Genomic DNA, 20,578 nt, shown 5'->3' with positions numbered 1-20,578 from the left:
CATTATTAGACCTCACATGAGATGGAGAATTTACTGCTCTCTCGGTAGTTCTTTCTTGGGTTTGTATAATTCAAATACACTTCTTAGATATTATGGTGCTAGGGGCTTTAGAAATGCTGATTAGATAGCGTGATATTCTTAAGATTTTATGGCCTAAAATATGTAGAAAACTGACATTTATATCAGTCGTTCCCCCACATGCCAGGGGCAGGTAAAATTTAATTTTTTTTATCATCATCAAGGTAAAGTGTGGAAAAGCAGATCTTGTGCCTGATAATTTTTCATGACCATTTTGTAAAGCTGATTTAAAGTAGAAGGAATCTGTCCACACCTATTCAGTTTGCAGTTGAGAAATGAGCAATTATTTTGTTTGTACTGTTGGATAAGTTTAATTAGAAATGCCAGTCAAATTCCATTGGTCATCTGGACAAACAGAAGTTACAATCTTTTTAATAGTATTGTGCGAAAAGGCTTTTATCTGCTGTAATTAAGCCCTAAATTTAAGCAGAAGTCTGCCTGGTCTGAAGTTTCCATTATAAACAAGAACTACTAACAGTCACTTACACTCTTCAATGAATAAGCAGGCATTCATACAGCAGTGACACCTAAAATGAGCACAAAGTTTGTGAAAGGACAAAATCTTCCCTGAGATGCTAAAATAATGTATTCAAGCATTCCATGGCTTTGAGTATTGCTATTCATAAGACAAAAAGGAAAATGTACCCCTTTCAGCTGTCAGTAGGGTCACTGAAGATTGAAAGGCCCTAAATGTGACCTCTTGAATTTTTCTTTTTAATGTCTAGATGACGATGAAAAATGATTATCCTTATCCTACCAAAACTAAAGGGTGCAGTGCAAGCTTCTCAACTGCATGACCCACCACCAATAAACTCAGCTCAGTGGGATTGCATATGAGTTTGTACACATCATACCAGTCTTTTACTTGCTCTGTCTGCTCATTTCTTATGAGGGGATGGACTATGGAAACAGACAAGAATCCTGGTCTCTGAAAAACTTGAGAGCCAATTTCAGCCTTTTGCCAGATCACAAAAACATAGAATGCAAGGACAGCACAGGCACAGTACAAAATGAGTGTATGTGTAAACAAATGCAATAAATTCAGGTTTGATTGTTGCTAGATCACCTGTCAATGAGCTGTGATTTTAATACTGTTTCAGCTTTCATTTGGAATGGTCAGACACTAGAAGCAACCATCAGGGGACAAAAAGTTGTTGTGGTGGTAAGGTTTACATTTTGGGCCTGTCAGCTTTCTCAGTGTCCTTTTAACATATAAGAAGCATTCAGAAAACGGAACTAGTAACTAAGCTCCCAGCATTCTCAGGAAAATGTTCAGTCTACTTATCTAAAGAAATACGTACTAGCTCATGCGAGCAGGGACTCCACTATTAGCCACAATTCCTTATACCAGAAAACAGTCTCTGACATAAATATTTTTTTAAATAAGACAACTTATTACTTAAAAGGGCTCTTTTTTTTACCTGCCCACTGTTCCTTGCTGTAAGCATTCAACCTAAGAGGGCAGAATGGTTCAATGAATAGAGCACAGGACAGGAAGTTAATAAATATAGATTTTATTCTTGGTTCTGTCACTAACTTGCTGTCATTTCTTTGCACCTCAGTTTCCTAATTTGTAAAGCAAAGATAATGATACTTTTACGAGGTTTAATTCTTTCTGATTTACCCAAATAAAACATTGGTTCAATATATGCAGAAGAATAAGCTTGACAGAAGCAAAACTGGCCGAGAAAAATTATTTATTCTTAAGCAGCTTTCATATTGACCACTTGGAGAGCCAGGTCAAGCAGCTAGATTCCTTCTAAACATTATAACATTAAAACAGGTAGGTTTTATATTTTCAGTAAACCTGAAAAATTCTCTCTCAAACTACAAAACATATTAACATGAATATTTAATCAAAACTGGTACATCCATTTTATTTTATTTCAACATAAGATTTATCCACTTAAAAAAGCCGGATTTAAGCCTAAACATTTTAACTTTTTCCTGTTCATTTTCCTTTGTATCCACATCAGTGGTCTTTGTTTTTTCCAAGAGGATCTCATAAGCCTTCTGGGCTCGTGCAATTTCTTTGTTTGCATTAAAATGAACCATTTGTCTGTTCAGAATGGGAACAATTAAATTGAAGTTATTAATTCTTTTGTTTAGTTTCTTGATATCTTCTATTAATTGTTCACAAATCTGACTCCATTGTTTCTGTCTACATGGTGTCATTGGCTCTCCAAGTTTATTCCTAGATGCTACTATGTTCTTTCTTAGTTCCTCAATAGTTTCTCGTATTTCTTTCTGCATCAGAATCCATTCTGGTTGGTATCCATTATCTATTAAAATTCTGTTCAGGTTGTGAGTCATAGGATCAATATGTGGACAGTATGAAAATTTCTGCAATGGTTTTCCTTTACCACTGAGGTTATCAAAGTCTCCTTTAGCCATTGATTCCTGGATGAGGTCCTCAACCAAACGGTCAATTGCTTGGGTAATTTTTACCTTCTTACTCTGCCTTATATCTTTGGCTATCATAGTGTTCATAGCATACTGGCTCTCAAGTTTCTGCTTTCGATATTCCATCACCTGCTCAGCTGCACGGTCTACTCTAAACTGCATGTACTGTCTCTCTCTTTGACTCGGAGTCCCAAAACCAACACCTTCCAAACTTAAATACTGCCTGTGCTGTGGTGCTTTGGATTTGAATTTGGTTTCCTCTTCATTTTCACTTTCACTTGATTTCATTTTCTTGGCCACATCAGAAAGCACAACTCGGTATGCTTCTTCTATCTGCATAAATGTTGCGGAATCAGCTGTGATGGAACCACTGTCTGGATGATACTGTTTGGCGAGATTTCTAAATGAACTTCTTACCTCATCTAGGGAACACCCCTCCTGAAGTTTAAGACGTCTGTAAGAGTCTTTGATGTTATTTTTAGGTTTGTAACCTGACAACATTCTATGCTCAATGATATAGGGATAAGGAAATGTTTTTACTTTTTTGGGAATCATTGTTGAAAGCGCCCAGAGACGACATCCAATTTTTTTTGTCAATATGACACAAAGCCACTTCATATTTCTTCAGATGCTGCTACATCCTAAACAGTGACCTGTAAAAAACAACAACACTGAACATAAAATAAAACTAATGTGTTAAATTTTAAAAGCCAATATTATTTCTTAAAATCTTCTGACATTAACCAGTTATTTTCCTTTACTTTCAAAGATTGTCAAAATTCAGATTAATTTTTATGTACAAAGATCTTTATTTTAGACACCAACTCTCAGTCATATACTTGCCTATATATATATATATATATATATATATATATATAGTAACAGCAGATTAGCACTATTTACACAAGAAGAATCCTGTATATACTACAGATGAAAACTCATTTGCAACACAGCTCTCCCAATATCACAAAAGAGCAGTTCTCTTTTGCAGTGTAAATATCCAAGGCTTTACACAGGTACAAAGTTTTAGCATGTTTCTTAAAACACAGTTAGGTCCTCTCTATATTGCAGAGAGCTGTGCTTTATAACTATGTTGAAGACGTGATTGTGTAATAACAGAGCCCTGCCAATACAGTTGCATTTTAGTCAGGCTCTAAATGTAAACTACCCACCAGCTGGACTCTATATCCACAGTTATGAATGCCACAGGATCTATTTTCCAATGTATATTTAAAAGTTTATTGGACCAGACCCTGGTGTATTTTGCAGCATAAGTTAAAGCCATATTCATATTATTCAGTTATTTAGATGGCAAACTGCTGTACACCAGCAGGACTCAAATATCCTAGATGCCAACCTCTTTTACTCCTGTTAGTAAGATAAAATAAATCGAGAACATTAACTTTTTAGTAAGAATAGAAAAGACCAATAATCCCTTAACTTTGATTCTGCTGAGAAGACTGGCTGCTGAAAGCGCTGGGGTCCCAAAGCAATTCTTTTTCAAATACTTACATAAAAAATAATTTTTCAAACAAAAATCAACTAGAAAGATACAAAGCAAGCAAAAACTATACACCTAATACACCACTGAAACAACCCATTATTGTTAATGAGAATCGTCAGCCTAATTCCTTGTACAGTACACCAAGATCATCCTCACTTTCATGGCCACCACCACCACCACAAGTCTTTATGTCAGCTTGCATTTTAAGATATAAAACTGGACAGGTTGAATCAATTACTGTTATTTACATTTTCTACAGCTAGCAGGCTATCTATTTGGAAGAACCCTTCTGAAGAGAGGCAAGATTAGAGGCATTCAATGCTGATCATCTGTCCTGAATGCCTTGTAAAGGTACAACTCCACACATAAAGCATCAAAGCACGGGTTTGAAATTTAAGATGAGCAGCGGGTTGTTTTATTTTCTAATCACCTTGCCTTGTTTTACTTTCTTATTATAAACACTACCACTATGAATTCTTATGGGTTTGGTTATGCAGGAGGTTGGACTAGATCAGGGATCGGCAACCTCTGGCATGCAGCCTGCCAGGGTAAGCCCCCTGGCAGGCCAGGCCAGTTTGTTTACCTGCTGCATCCGCAGGTTCTGCCGATTGCAGCTCCCACTGGCCGGGGTTCACTGCAGGAAGCAGCGCGGGCCTAGGGATGTGCTGGCCACCGCTTCCTGCAGCCCCCATTGGCCTGGAACGGCGAACCGCGGCCAGTGGTAGCTGTGATCGGCCAAACCTGAGGATGTGGCAGGTAAACAAACCAGCTTGGCCCGCCAGGAGGCTTACCCTGGCGGGCCACAGGATGCTGATCCCTGGACCAGATGATCATTATAGTCTCGTTGCCTTAACAAAGACTGCAAACATGTTAAATAAGATCAGTAGACCATCTCTTAGAACTGAGTGCATTAGTCAGTGGATGAATCCCCTACAACTGTGTGTAACTGTTTTTCATATATTCACGTTACTCAAAATAGTGTGCTGAAAGTTTTTATGCCTAGTAGCCACTTTGAGTTGCTGTCAAATTAAACAGATTAGGCTCAAAATTAGACCTGCTTTATATTTATAATCTGATTGGAAAAAAAATTCAGATTCTAAGTATCACTTAAAAGTACTTGTACAATCCACTACTCATTACTATTGTTTAAATCTAAAAGTAATACTCAATTGTTGATAATTTTAAATAAAAGCTGCTACGATTGTATATAACATTTTATACAGTGGTGTGTGGTGCTTTATGTAGGATAGTTATGTAAGACCTATGCAAAATGATATTTTGTACTATCATGCTCTACAAAAGTATTTAACTAAAATGGCATCCTCACTGTTATGGTGATTTTGGCCTTAATCCTGCAATTTTCATCAGAGAAGGACTTTCTTCTCTGATAGAGGCATCTGTGAGAAAAATACTATTGCTGTTTAATAAGCATTCATTAAATGTCAGGTTTCAGAGTAATAGCCGTGTTAGTCTGTATTCGCAAAAAGAAAAGGAGTACTTGTGGCACCTTAGAGACTAACCAATTTATTTGAGCATAAGCTTTCGTGAGCTACAGCTCACAAGTGAGCTGTAGCTCACGAAAGCTTATGCTCAAATAAATTGGTTAGTCTCTAAGGTGCCACAAGTACTCCTTTTCTTTATTCATTAAATGAAATTTCCATCTGCAAACACTCAGGGCAGGTCTACACTTCAAATGCCGCACCTGCACCAATGCAGCTATGCTGCTGAGCGTTAAAGTGAAGCTGCTCCTGTGCCATCAGGAGAGCTTTTCCTGTCGGCGTAGTTAATCCACCTCTCCGAGAGGCAGTATAACTGTGTCAATGGGAGAACTTCTTCCATCAACATAGTGCTGTCTACATGTAGGGATAGGTCAGTATAACTACATTGTTCGGGGTTGTGGAGTTTTCACACCCAAGTGACATAGTTATACACCAATATAGGTCTGTAGTGTAGACCTGGCCTCACTTTGCTCACAGCAGTAGAAGGGTTACTCTAGACTCACCGTTTACGGTAAAACTTGATTATCCAGCTCTAGAGCTACTTCTCCCCCCAGAGCAAACAATGCCTTCACAGCAGTAAGTGCCAGTTGTGCAGTCATGTGGGGGAAACTGCGGGGGGGACGGAACCCTAGAGATCAGTGACGCTGGCTCACCCTGGGGCAGCTGTTTCCCACTCCATTACGATGGCAGATTAAGAGCTCCGCACTGCGATCTGACACGCTGCACAGGGCGCGGCCAGACGAGGGCTCAGAGACCAGGGTGACGGGCCACTTCCGGAGCGCAACCGGCACGACCCCGCTCAGCGGGGGGGGGGGGTGCGCAGCATGGCGGGGGCAGTGGGGGAACTGACACTAAGTCACCCCCCCCCTCCGAGCTAAGGTCTCAGCACAGCCCGCCGGTGTCACCCCCACCCCCCGGGGGCCGAGCCCTGCAGCGCCCCTTGCCCCGCCCCCACTACCCCCGCCTGTCAACGCCGCCGCTGCTGTCCGACGCCCCCGCCTCACCTGGCCCACCCTTCCCTGTGATTGACGCATGCGTAGGGGAGTGGAAGGCACGCTCACGTTGAGGGGTGGTGTCTGGAAGCGCGGTGGGAGGGGCAGCTCCTTTCACCCCGCGCTCAGGGACGGCTCCTAGTGGCTCTCTCTGGCGGTCGCGGCCCCGCCCCCTCCCATTCCAACGGAGCCGACGCGCGTGCCGCCTGGGATGGTGGGATATGTAGTCCCCACCATAGACAGAAGCCTCTGGCCGCCCTGCCAACGCGTGACCCCGCCCGCTCCTGCGTCCGCCTGACACGTGACAGAGTCTGGGGTGGTTGTGACGCGCGGCCTGCGTGAGAGAAGTCGCCCGGGCTGGGCGCGCGCGCCACAGACCCTGGGGAGGGGGGCGCTGAACGCTGTCCGGACAGAGTGGGAGGTGCCACCATCGGGGAGCGGCCGCGTGCACAGGGGCTGGCAGTTAACTGGGCAGTGTGACTGTTCATGCCCCGGCCCCTGGTGATACTGCAACAGACAAGAAATTAACACCCCCCACTCCGACCCCCCCCCCAGTGCCGTCTGTGATGTACAGCCAGCCCCTGAGACGGTGTTTAGCGTGTTCCCCATCAGCAGCCCCAGCTTGAGTCTTCGTTTTCTGGGTCTGCAGCCAGATAACCCCTGAAACTTATTTGAAAAGCCCGCGTCGCTGGGGCCTAAATGCCCTACTGAAGCCCCCTGGGAAACAGAACCAAGCTGTCAGGGCCGGGCCAGCTGTTACTTTATCACGGTTAGAAACATGGTAACTTGGAAAGAACTGTGCATTCCCTATCCCGAGAGAGGTGCTGCGTGGAGGAACTCCCAGCGCTGTCAATGAGTGCTTCAGACTAAGGGTGATGGCCTCAGTCTGTCTCTTTGCTCTCTAGCAAATGAACTCTGCCTGGTAGATGCTGAACTTTCATATCTTTTAGGCAGTATAGCTATGAAGTGTGGTTTGTGCAGCAGTAGTTGAAGTGAGCTGTAGCTCACGAAAGCTTATGCTCAAATCAATTGGTTAGTCTCTAAGGTGCCACAAGTACTCCTTTTCTTTTTGAAGCATAATGGTATCTTTTGTGGGGTAGTGGTTTCAATTTATCTGTGGATGGAATATTGGTTTTGAGATAACATGTGCCAGACTCAGAAGTGATGTACATGGGGGTGTATCATGTTTGTAAATGGGCATCAGCTGCTTTATGAGAGTGTAAATTACATTTCAGTACTGCTACCTCTTGTGATTTTATTGCAAGTTTTTCAATATTTGGTGTTTTTCTTAAATATCCCACCTATTGGAGTCAACTGATTACATGATACTCTCAGCTTTTATTTAAAAAATTAAGTATTTAGCTGTAATGGTTGCAGAGAAATGCTTGAAAAAGTGAACTAACTGCACCCTTAACAGCTCAGAACCCAGAAGGCAAATAACTCCACCCCCCAAAATTCTCTATTTTTTAAAATTCTCATGATTTTTAAGCCAATCTTATGGGATTTGTTGAGCCCAATTCATGATTTTGAATGCTTGGGGTAAGCAATACTGTACACCCAGTCAGTGAAATGACAGCATCACTGAAGCAAGAAAAGCCACTAATGTAAGTGTGTAAAAGGAGGCCTGCTTCATCTTATTGGCTTTCATCTTTACACACTTGTGATAGAATGTACCTGCTGTGACCACACCCCACATGCTACTGTAATAATCTTTGTACAAAATATGCCTTGTGAGATATCATTTTAAAACTCATAATTTTCTGATCATTATTGTCCTGATAAAATGTGTGTGACAATGTCTTATGTGAAGTTATAATATTCCACTTTATGATATTATTAACACATATTCCAAAGTGAGGTTAGCAGACAGGTCTGCCTCAAAGGAATGTGTGTTCTGCTTAATTAGCATTTAAGCAGTAAACAGAGTTATCAAGCAGGTTGGGAAACACAGGATGCTCAAACAGGTGAGGAAAAAGCAGCAGGGAATATCTTTCCATATAGACTCTTTTGTCTCCCGAATGTCATCTGGAGATGCATTCACAGCACCTGAAGGACAAAGGAATCAGTGCTGAACTGGCAGAGGGATCCTGACCTAAGAAGTTTGGTGAGTAAGACTGCTGAAAGTATATGGTGAGAAACTACTTTGCTTGATTCTGATATAATTTAAGTTAAGCACCATCAGAGTTATAACTTTGACTTATGCCTCATTACTTGTACTTACTTAAAATCTCCCTTTGTAGTGAATAAACTTAGTTTATTGTTTTATCTAGTCCAATGTGTTTAAACTGAAGTGTCTGGGAAACTCCATTTGGAGTGGCAGGTTCTGTGCAAATTATTTCTTTTAAAGCAATAACAGACTTTATATAAACTTGTATTGTCCAGGAGAGGGGTGGGTATCACAGGACATACATTTCTGGGGGAAAATCAAATACTGGGGGTGAGTTGGGGTCACCTGCAGTATAACCGAGGTTGGTAAGAGCCCAGGTGTGGCTAGCTGCAGCACACACACAGACATAGCTTGGAATGACTTTCATGCTGGAGGCTACAGCAGCAAAGCATTGTAAAGGGCACTCCATGTTAGAGGGCAGGAGTGACACAGCAACTCATTAGTCTGGATTGTACCCTGATATGTTGCTTTCCCATTGCATCTTTGTTCTCTTGGAGTAAATTACACCAATTTATGTTGCTTATGATGTTTTATGAATATGCAATTTATACTGCCACTTACATCCCCTCTGAATCTGGCCCTGTGTAGTTAGTTTGTTCTCCTTTTGTTTGATCTGTATATGAAAACTGCAGCAAACCTAAACGTTTACGTGAAGCGGAAATGATGCCATGGAAGAAGTGTTTTTGTTTGGGTGTTAGACATTTCAACAGTTTTTGTGTCTCTTATTGTTCTCTCTGTTTATTATTGTATGTCTGTCTGTCTCTCTTTCTTATCCTACCTTAGAAAATGACTTGAGTCAGATAATTGCAGTATGTTGTGGGCAGTTAGAATGAATGCAAATTTTCAGTATCCTCCTCTTATGTGATTGGGTAAAAGAAGACAGAGTTTCGGAATTGTGTGGATTCTTGTTGTGATCTACACTGCAGGATCCGTGTGAATGTAAGAAGAAATTGTTTAAACATCTACAGACCAAATTCTGCCTCAGCAGTTGTATGCTTGTTTGATTGGATTTCAACTAAGGAATCTCCCGCTGTTTGTCATTCACTAGAAGAAAGAAAAAGAGATAGGTGGTGATTAAGCTTATTGTAATGTGATGGCTTTTTTTTACTGTGATGCTAAAATCTGTCCATCAACATGTAGGGAATTGGAAGGTGTGCATATGTGACATTATCCTGTTTGTTAATGTAAATTTATTTATTTTAATGATGTGAGAGAAATGTATTGCATTTTAGAGAGACAAACTTTTATTTCTCACTGCCTCAGTGTGCACCTGCTTTAAAAAGTTCACACAAAGGTCTTGCTCATTGATATATCAGCATGTTTTGATTTATTTTCCTGTAAACAACTGTAGTATTGGAAACATGGTGTTAGTCATGTCTCTTAATGCACTACTGGAAGGTATTCAAATTCTATGGTGGTGAGGATGGTAAAAGAACCTATAAAGAATGGAATAGAACATATTACTTATTGTGTACCTATCTCCAACACTGAATAAACCTCATTTTATTTTCCACAAGGTTAAAAGTTTCCATGTCATAATTCAGGATTAAAGGAAAAACACTTAACTTTAATATGTGCTAGATATTAAAGTAAATTTTAAACAAATCTAAAAGTGTATTTATATTACTGATTTGAGGTTGTGGGGAGTTACACGTGCACATCAAGCAATGACTTCAATATTAATTTAAAGAATGTCTCTCCCATCCTCTGACATCAGAAAAGAACAGTTTTTAACTTCTGTACTGTTACCAAAGATGTTTGTGTTGTTGTTATAGAAAGTTGCCTTGAGATTAATTACTTGAAAAGGGCCATAAAAGTGCAGGAAAATGGCACAGACTGATGAGTACATTGACCAATGTCTCAGTTTCAGAAATTATAATCTTTGTTTTTATAGGGAATGGGGAATACAGAGTTTGTGTGGATTACCAGCAAAAATACAGAACTGATTGGTGGAGAAATAATGCCATATTATTTTTTGCTCTCTTGTGAGAAATCCAAAGAATGGAGACTAGCAAATGTTACATAGTTTTTTGAGGGGGCACCCTGTTTTATATTGTTTTGTTTTTTAAAGGAGTAATTCATCTGCATTACCATCAGGAGTTAAAATAAGGGGGAGTGCAGCTCTCCCTCTTTCCTAAAAGGAGCATGGGAGTACACACTCTCCTCCTCATCCTTCTCCATGGCTTGGAGAGGTTAGCTCCCCAAGAGCTTGTTGTCCTTGGCTATGGGATCAGCTCTCATCACACAGAAGAATTTGAACTGGGAGCAGGAGGACGGGGTTGTATCTGGCTGGGGAATTTCTGGAGTCATTAGCAAAAAGAAAAGGAGTACTTGTGGCACCTTAGAGACTAACCAATTTATTTGAGCATAAGCTTTCGTGAGCTACAGCTCACTTCATCGGATGCATACTGTGGAAAGTGTAGAAGATCTTTTTATACACACAAAGCATGAAAAAATACCTTCTCCCACCCCACCCTCCTGCTGGTAATAGCTTATCTAAAGTGATCACTTTCCTTACAATGGCAGGTTTCAGAGTAACAGCCGTGTTAGTCTGTATTTGCAAAAAGAAAAGGAGTACTTGTGGCACCTTAGAGACTAACCAATTTATTTGAGCATAAGCTTTCGTGAGCTACAGCTCACTTCAGTATGATAATCAAGTTGGGCCATTTCCAGCACAAATCCAGGTTTTCTCTCCCCCCCCCCCCGCCCCCCACAAACCCACTCTCCTGTTGGTAATAGCTTATCTAAAGTGACCACTCTCCTTACAATGTGTATGATAATCAAGGTGGGCCATTTCCAGCACAAATCCAGGGTTTAACAAGAACGTCGGGGGGGGGGGCGGGGGTAGGAAAAAACAAGGGGAAATAGGTTACCTTGCATAATGACTTAGCCACTCCCAGTCGCTATTCAAGCCTAAGTTAATTGTATCCAATTTGCAAATGACTTCCAATTCAGCAGTCTCTCGCTGGAGTCTGGATTTGAAGTTTTTTCTGTTGGAACAGTAGTGCCTGATGTGGCAAGTAGAGGTGTCTCAACTGGGAGTCCCCATCATATCTCCTCTAAAGTAAGTTCTGTTCTTCTGCGAGCTCCCTTTTCTGCCAAGATGCCTTTAAGATGACTGGAAGAAGGGGGGAAGGGAGAGGAAAGCCCCCTCCTTTTTTTTTTCTTTATGATATGAAAAGAAAACATCTATTTTTTTTAAGCGTGAAGGGGTTTCTGCTTGTGTGTTTTCCCTGCCCCCACCCTCCATTAGAAATTTAGATCTATTCTACCTTGAAAGACACTACTGAACTAGTGAAATTATGATGGGTCAAGAAGAGGTTGAAAATTGAATAACTGTGAGGGGAGAGGATTTAATTCAATTTTTTAAAAACTTTTTTAGTTAACACCTATTTAATTCCAGTGTGTACTGAGCATTTGGGATAAATGATTATTTTGTTAAAATGTCATGAATTTCAACCTTTTGCTTATTGTGAGCTCTCTTATCCTTTAATTATACTGTAAAATCCCCCCGCCCCCGAAAGTCTTCCAGCAACAACAGGGACGATCAGACTTAACATTTCTTATATAGCTAAGACCGAAGACAGGGGAAGGAGGGGCAGGAAAAAGAAAACTTTTGATGAAGCAAAACAGGGAAGAACCCAACTTTTAAAATTTTTTGCACAAAGTAAACTTTATTTCAAGGTAATCTAATGTATGTATTTAGTGCACCTAATGTATAGTACCCTTATTCTGGAAAAAAAATGTTGGAAAAGACTTATTATATAAAGTAATCCTTTTCCCTGTAGTTGCAGGATAAAGTCCCCTGAAGGAGAGCACATAAAACTTTTTATGTGGACATTATACTTGATCAGCTCAGTCATTTTGGAAATGTATATAATCAATAATTATTTTATCGATTATTGGTGCCATCTCTGCTAAGAACCAAAATCTCCTTCCTAAAAGGTTACAGTTTACTAAAATCTGTTCTTAAACATAATGCTTTTGTATTTAAATATTGTCTCTGATTTTGTTTGTAAGCTATATAGTAAACTCCTCACAGATCCTTTTTCTGAGAAAGAGCAATGTTGTGTTGATTGGAAAGCTGACATTTTTATGGTGGTCTTAATTTATTATGTATTTTGTGGCTGTGGTTATGGATAGATGCTATTGACATTAACCAATCTTAAAGGTCATATTCTGGGATTGGTTTTGTTCATGACATTTATGTGTGCCCATTTTAATTTCATATTGGAAAAACTAGATCAGCAGATGTAAAATACATTGCATATTATAGTGTTTCTGAAATACATCAAAATTGATCTGCCAAGAAATACTATTGAGATAATTTTAAATGTCAGTGTATGGGGGGGGGGGGTGTATTCAGCACATTATTCTGTCTTAGCAGCATTCTCACTGATTTTTATATTTTGACAATTGCTGTTTTTTAAAAATTACATATTTTAGTGCTCATTAAAGTTTCTGGATTGACGTTCTCCATATTGAAGCCTGCGTTAAAGGTAAGTTTAAAACCAGCATTTGTACAAGCTTTCCCATTCTGCTAATGTGGCTCAGTACTTCTGTGGAGGAACCAGACCTAGGTGGGTAGTTCAGTCTCTACACATTGGCCTGTACACTTAAGGGATTAAATCTTGACCCCATTGAAGTCAATGGTAAAATTTCCACTGACTTCAGTTGGTCCATGAGTTCACCCAGAAGGCCAACACTGTTGCCAATCAATACGATGTGTGATGGTGTATTTTTGTCAACTGAATACCTATATGCTGAGAACTAGACTGAGGCTACGAATTATGAGTGGCTGTTAGAGACATAATTCATATGTTTTTGTTTTTTCCCATAGGACTCTGAAATAAGTACAGTGACTGGCTTTTCACAGACTGATGGCTGATCGAGTGCTTGTGATTGGCCGTGGAGGCAGAGAGCATGCTCTGGGCTGGAAATTGGCACAATCTCCACATGTAAAACAAGTGCTAGTCGCTCCAGGAAATGCAGGAACAGCCAATAATGGAAAGATTTCAAATTCAAGTAATAGAAAGCAAATAAATTATATTTCAAGCTGTGCACGTATATAGATGTGTGCATATAAACAAAAAATGTTCAATATCATATGCTGAATCAGTAGAAATTGACAGTATGTCTTATTCTTTTCCACAAAAGATACCACAAATTATACCACATGCAAATAATTTTTTCTGTGTGGTTTTTTTGAATTGTTGGATTATCTGATAAAACACTTACTCCTGGGGGAATTTTGTGCCACTGCGCATGCACAGAATTTATGTCCCCCGCAGATTTCTTTGTTTCCCCACAGAAAAATGACTTGCTGACAGGGAAGCAAAGGGAGGCCACTAAAGCGGTCATGCGACCCTGCCCAGCAGTATATTTCAGGTGCCTAGGACAGCTGGCAGAGAGGTAAATCACCATGGGGCAGGAGACAGGACTGGGGAAGACCTGGCTGGTGGCTCCTACCCTGTGCCAGGCTCAGCTGTTTTGTCACAGCTGGGCTGGGGAGGATGGGACTTCCTCTTCCCCTGCACGGCATCTGGGGCCAGTTCAGACCCACCCCCAGATTTCTTCCCCAGCTGCAGAAAATTCTGCAAACTCTCTCTCTCTCTCTCTCTCTCTCTCCCCGCCCCCCTCCCCCCCGCTTCCTGCACTCATTGGGGATCCCTGTATAGAGAGCTACTCCCCCATCCACCCGACCCCCCCGTATACCCAGATCCCCTCATATCCAGACCCCCGCACTCGGAACCCCCACAATGAGCCCCACTCCCCCTGCACCTGACCATCCTAACAAGCCACCCGGATCTCTACCCCACCGAGCCCCAACCTGCTGTACCTGGATCCCTATCCCATTGAGTCCCACTCCCCCAGCATCTGGACCCCCCCAGACCCCTCACCAAGCTCTATCCCCCCCGCCCCATTCTGGACTCCCCCTACTGAGCCCCAACCACCTTCACCTGAACACCCCTGCAGAGACCCATTACTGTTGCACCCAGAACCCCCAACAAGCCCCTGTGCATCCAGATCCCCCCCCGCACCCGGATTCCCCATTGAGCCTCCCGCATCCAGAATGCCCCACACAGAGCCCTCTCAACCCACATCTGGATCCCCCCACATTAAGTCCACTCCACACTTGGATCCTGTCTTGCTGAGCCTGCCTGCCCACACAGATGGGCAGGGCCCTGGGGTATTTCTGGGGCAGGCATGGTCCTTGTGCTGTGTCAGGGTTGGGTGCAGCCTCACTGCTGAATCTGTGTCCCAGGGGGGAATTTGCAGAGTGATCTCCCACCTCTGTGCAGCCAGTGGCCTGTGCTCCCCAGTACCATGCTGGAGCCTCCACATTTACTTGACAAGTAACATTTGCAGAATTTTAAAATATCCTACACATAATTTTTAATTTTTGGCACAGAATTTTTAATTTTTTGGTGCAGAATGCCCTCAGGAGTAAACACTGTATCATATGTGTTTTGAAAAAGCGCCAAGAATTAAAGTAAACAACACATGAGACTTGAGGACAGCTGGATCTAAATGGATACTAACCACTCCCAAAAACACATACAAAGGTCCAAAAATTAATAGAGTGAAACAGATACAGTCAAATTCACAATGTATTTTAGGTTCTACCTTCTTCAGTGGTAAAAGATTTATTTCACTGTCACTGAATCTGATCGGTATGTGCTTTAATGCTTGTATATGTGAGAATGGTTTGTCTTGTCATTGTGCCTAAAGTACAGATCAATGAGAATCTTTCTACTGACTTCAGTGGTCACTGGATCAGGCTCATGATTTACTCCTGCGGGAATTCTGTGCCAAAAATTAAAAATTCTGTGTCAGATATTTGAAAATTCTGCGAATTTTATTTATCAAAATAACACGATATAAGCATACCAGTTACAATTATTTTGGTAATTTATTTCAAAATATCTGTCAGCAAGTATGTCTAACAATACAGACCCTCCCCCCCAAAAAAGATTCTGGTAATTTTTTATTTTGACAAATAGATTCTTTACGAGGCATATTAATACAGAACTTTGTGTAATTCATTTAAATTACAATAGAGAACTGTGTTTCCTGCACCTGTCAGAAGCAGTGCAAAGGCTTGGTGGAGTCAGGGGTAATGGAGGAGCTGAGGGAGAGGGACGGAGCCTAGCAGTGTTGGGTGTGGGTGGGAGGTTTTTCTTTGAGAGGGGATTGTTAGGGTGTTTGGGAAGCCTCCCCCATGCAGATCCTTGCTGACCCCAAGCCTCTGCCATTCAGTCAGGCACATCTGCCCCGTCCCCGCACCTCTCATCTCCATGGGTCTCTGCAGCTACCGTCCCCAGGCTCAACGCTGTCACCCACTAGCTCCTGAGCCCATGCTCCAGTCCCCCCGAGTAGCCATTCTGAACCCCAGTCTGTGACTCTCCCCTTCCTCTCCCTCTCCGCAGCCCTGTGTGCCCCACTCTGTCCTAACCTGGCTCTGTGAACACAGTGCTGTGATGAACTCTTACTCCTGGGGGAATTCTACAGCACCGGGTATAGAATTTTGTATTTTCCTGCATAAAATACATTTTGCCTAAGAAGTGCTGCAGTTCCGCCTTCTGCCCACCAGAGGCCTCTGTGGTGCTAGAATGCCTTTTTATTTTTAAAATGTGTTAGTCCATTTGTATAAAGATGTTTTTAAAATGTTTACTTGGGCTACCCAGAATAAACATAGCGTAATTAATATTTAGTGAATGTATATTTATCATATATTGTGCATAACCTTCAGTTATCTATTCTGGACTCCGTTTTTAGTTCTTTTTCAGTTTTGATAACGTCTGTAAGGGCTTAGCACCCTCTAAGTTGTTCAGCTCTTCTTTTGCCTATAATATCCTATTCCAACACTGTATTGTCACTGTTTGGGGGTGGAATTATAATTATAACTTAATTATATATCTTTATCCTTGTCAGCAGTGTTAGTCAGCAATCATACTATCCTTGCCCAGTTCTGCAAAGACCATAACATTGGACTTGTGGTAGTTGGACCAGAGACACTCTTGGGAGCTGGTAAGGTTAGAATAAATTCTCTTGTTAGAAAAAGCCAAGTGCCTTAAATTTATCTTAAAAGAAAAATAATCATATTGACGTTCTAAACTGTATTCTACCTTAATTTAACTGAAGTGTAAGAATATTCTAGGTTTTTCCTCTATAAATGTAAGATTATTTTATGTCTAATTTTTGCTTCGTAGCTGTGTACATGTAAGACATCATGTGGGAAATGTGCAGTAACTGGATGGTCTCACTATAAGGCTTTGTAAAATAGGATTAAAGGTCTCTTGAAATCAAATGATTAAACAGGTAGCTTAATCCATTTGTAAAATAACATTTTGAACATTAAATTGTTCACTATAGCAAAGGACATAGCAGGCTGCTTGGATGGTGCTTTGAGAGGTATTTAAGAACATAAGGACGGCCCTACTGGGTCAGACCAATGGTCCATCTAGCCCAGAATCCTGTCTTCCGACAGTGGTCAATGTCAGGTGCTTCAGAGGGAATGAACAGAACAGGTAATCATCAAGTGATCCATCTCCTGTCTCTCATTCCCAGCTTCTGGCAAACAGAGAAGTAGGGACACCATCTAGTTCTTTTTTGCCTCTATATAAAACCACATCTTGAATTCTGCATGCAGATCTAGTTGCTCCATCTCAAAAAGGATATATTGGAATTGGAGAAAGTACAGAAAAGGGCAACAAAAATTATTACGGACTTTTCTGTTTTGAAAAGAGACTGCTAAGGGGGGATATGATAAGTCTATAAAATCATGACTGGTGTGGAGAAAGTAAATAAGGAAATGTTATGTACTCCTCATAACACAAGAACTAGGGGGCACCAAATGAAATGTAGACTTCCATGCTAACAGTGCTCTGAATATTTTCAAATGAGGGATGAGAACAAAAATAAAATGGTAATACACACAAACCCATCAATAATGTAAAGATGTTATAGAATAACTCCACCAAACAAGGACGCTGCACTAGAGAAATAGATTGCATTGTGGAACGGGCCACCCAAATAGAATAACTCCACCAAACAAGGACGCTCCACTAGAGCAATAGATTGCATTATGGAATGGGCCACCCAAATACCCTGGGAGAACCTGTTTCCATACAGAAGAACCCTCCAGCACACACCCCTAGTTGTCACCTACCATCCCACATTGGCACACACAGGAAGTATCATTAAACAATTACATCTTATACTTGATGGGGATCACATCCTGAAAGAAATCTTTCCTGAACCCCCTCTTCTGGCCTTCAAGTGGCCCTCCAACCTTTCCAAGCTCATTATCAGAAGTAAGCTCCCCACAGATCAGGACACTCCAATTCAAAGCAGCACCAGGCCCTGGCATAACAACAGATGCAAAACCTGCAGACATATCTCCACTGCTATGATGATCAACTCAGTACAACACTCCTTTCAAGATCCATGGGTCCTACACATGCCTCTCACAATACGTGATGTACCTTATCCAACGCACTAAATGCCCCAATACCAACTGTGTGGGTGAAACCAGACAGTCACTATGTCTTGAATTCACACAGAAAAAGGATAAAGGACAAAAAGACCTCCTCACCTGTGGGTGACCACTTCTAACAAAATGATCACTCCATATCTGATCTCTCAGTTCTCATAGTCAAAGGAAACCTGTACAACACCTTCAAAAGACGAGCCTGGGAGCTTAAATTCATAACATTGCTAGACACAAAAAATTATGGTCTTAATAAAGAAACTGGATTTATGGCTTATTCCCAACAATGTATAACCCGCTAACCTGCCCCCTTTTTGGTCCTATGACTGGAGAGTTGTTAACAGGCCACTTCACCTTGAATGGTCTCTTAGAATATGTGTTAACTACTTATGCTAAACAATCTGTCCTTCCTTGTTTTTACTATCACACTCTTGAATATCTTTCCCAGACCTGAAGAAGAGCTCTGTATGTGCTCGAAAGCTTGGCTCTCGCTCTCCGGAAGTTGGTCCAATAAAAGATGTTACCTCACCCACCTTTTTATTATTATAGCTGTGGTTTTCAACCTTTTTTTTTTTTTTTTTTCATTTGTGGACTTCTAAAACATTTTGAATGGAGGTATGGACCCCTTTGGAAATCTTAGACATAGTCTGCAGACCCCCAGGGGTCTGCGGACCACAGTTTGAAAACCATGGTTTTCTAGAATAAAAAGGCCATCTTAGGTAGACATTTGAATATTTGAGTGCATTTATCTTCTGGCACTTTTCAATTACTAGGAATTGTGGATGACTTGATGTCAGCTGGAGTTAGATGTTTTGGTCCCACAGCCAAGGCAGCTCAGCTAGAGACCAATACAAGCTTTGCCAAAGCCTTTCTGGATTGTCACAGGATCCCAACAGCAAGATGGAAAGCATTTGACAATCCTCAAGAAGCTTGTAGCTTTATTACCAGGTAAACCATCCGTCACTTGAAGCTTATTCACTTTTTCAAGTATCTTGTATATTTGGTCTTACCCGTGGGCAACAAATACAATAGGCCAGGGAAGGCTAATCCTCCCCTGGCAGAGCTGCTGCTGCAGGACAGTAGGTTGCAGGTTTTTGCTTCTTATTATGCGCTATTGCAGGTTCCAGGGCAGCTGAGGCAGCGGTATCTGCTATTCAGTTTCCTGGGTTCATCAGTAATCTCCCTGGATTCCAGAGAGATTACTGATGAACCCGGGAAGCTGAGTAGCAGATACCACCTCCTCAGCCGCCCCGAACCTGCAGAGCTCACATAAAAAGCTCATCGTTTGTCTGCTGGGCGTCTGGGGGTCTCGGAAGGCAAGGCGCACTGCCTTCCCAATTCTCCAGCTCAGGTTGGTCTGCCAGCATAGCTAGGGCCAGCCTGGGGCTCCTCCATTGGCAGGGGGAGTGGATTGGTGTTCCGCCAACCCGGGGCTTCTCTGGCCATGGCAGGGAGGGGGCGCAGGGCTCCTGACATGGGGGAGCAGGACCTCGTTTGGAAGGGGTTGGGCCAGTGGGCTAGCCTCCCCAAAGTGGGGGGTCCACCCACCGCCCATGGTTTTACCTCATACTTTCTTTTACTTGTTGATGCTTTATTAGCTACTAGCTGTCATTAGGGTACTTTAATAATCAAAGACAAGGATGGCCATTGGGCAACTTTAATGGCACTAAGGGCCACAATGGCAGTTTTTCAAGTTTCAGCTCAGAGATCATAGAGGTTTTTCTCTGTTAAACTACATAAGGATAACAGTTGGCCATCCATGATAAAGGAAAAAACTGATCTAAGAAAAATAACGTTATATTTAACTAAAGTTTTCTTCAGATATTTTATATATGGATCAGGCTCTCCTGTGTGCCATCACAGATTTCCGTGTTATTCCTGGAGCACTATGAAAGGATTCACATACAGCTGAAGCTCGATTTCTTACTCGTTTAAGGCTAGATTGCATATTCCTTACTCATGTTGGTGATTCTAAGTAGTCCCACTGAAGTCAATAGGATTCTTTGGGGGAGTGGCTCACAATTGTGAAGAAGGGGTTCACAATCTGGCCTTAAGTAGTGATGCTCCATTACCATAGTTCAATTGACCACAGAAGAAAGCTACAGCTGTACAACTGTTCTATTCTACAGCCATGCATTGGCTCCACAAATTGTGTTTTGTCTTATGTCATGTATAACATGTAGTAGTATCAATGAGAACATGCATTTTAAAAAAAAAACCTCTCTTCTTACTAATTTTACCCAAACAAGTTCTACTACGCTATTTTCTATTACAGTTATGCAAAGGAACTTTGATATGTAAACAATAAAAGAACCTTCAACACAAAGAAGAAAAACCATCCCAGATTGGCATGCCATGCGTTGCAGAATATGAGCTTTGTGTGCTTGGTCCTGCTCCCGTTGAAGTCAACAATTGGGCTTTGTTGGAGTGGATTAAAATATG

The 20,578-nt window shown here is 41.6% G+C and overlaps 2 protein-coding genes across 5 annotated transcripts in view; one reads left to right on the top strand and one right to left on the bottom strand.

The window, feature by feature from the left end:
- Window positions 1-1,744: 1,744 nt before the first annotated feature.
- Window positions 1,745-6,615, bottom strand: DNAJC28 (DnaJ heat shock protein family (Hsp40) member C28). 3 transcript variants are annotated; one of them, XM_074946698.1, is made up of 2 exons: window positions 6,489-6,615; window positions 1,745-3,134 (listed from the first exon to the last, which is right to left on the bottom strand). In XM_074946698.1, the coding sequence occupies exon 2, from the start codon at window positions 3,097-3,099 to the stop codon at window positions 1,960-1,962; it is 1,140 nt and encodes a 379-aa protein (XP_074802799.1). In that variant the 5' UTR covers window positions 3,100-3,134; window positions 6,489-6,615; the 3' UTR covers window positions 1,745-1,959. The 3 variants fall into 3 exon arrangements, with proteins under 3 accessions (XP_074802799.1, XP_074802805.1, XP_074802794.1); XM_074946704.1 differs by lacking the exon at window positions 6,489-6,615 and adding an exon at window positions 6,138-6,270; XM_074946693.1 differs by lacking the exon at window positions 6,489-6,615 and adding an exon at window positions 5,988-6,103.
- Window positions 6,616-6,806: 191 nt separating this feature from the next.
- LOC141983475 (trifunctional purine biosynthetic protein adenosine-3-like) overlaps window positions 6,807-20,578 on the top strand; it is a 52,353-nt gene continuing 38,581 nt past the window's right edge. Inside the window, exons 1-4 of one of the 2 annotated variants that reach the window (XM_074946689.1) lie at window positions 6,807-7,348; window positions 13,484-13,668; window positions 16,579-16,674; window positions 18,910-19,084. In XM_074946689.1, the coding sequence (XP_074802790.1) occupies window positions 13,524-13,668; window positions 16,579-16,674; window positions 18,910-19,084 (416 nt within the window). In that variant the 5' untranslated portion in view covers window positions 6,807-7,348; window positions 13,484-13,523. Of the gene's footprint in view, window positions 7,349-13,266; window positions 13,669-16,578; window positions 16,675-18,909; window positions 19,085-20,578 lie in introns of those variants that run through there. The other variant, XM_074946684.1, reaches the window with a different exon arrangement.

This window comes from Natator depressus, chromosome 1 (genome assembly GCF_965152275.1).
Source record: "Natator depressus isolate rNatDep1 chromosome 1, rNatDep2.hap1, whole genome shotgun sequence".
Classification (NCBI taxonomy): Eukaryota; Metazoa; Chordata; order Testudines; family Cheloniidae; genus Natator; species Natator depressus.
This window is presented reverse-complemented; position numbering and strand designations above follow the sequence as displayed.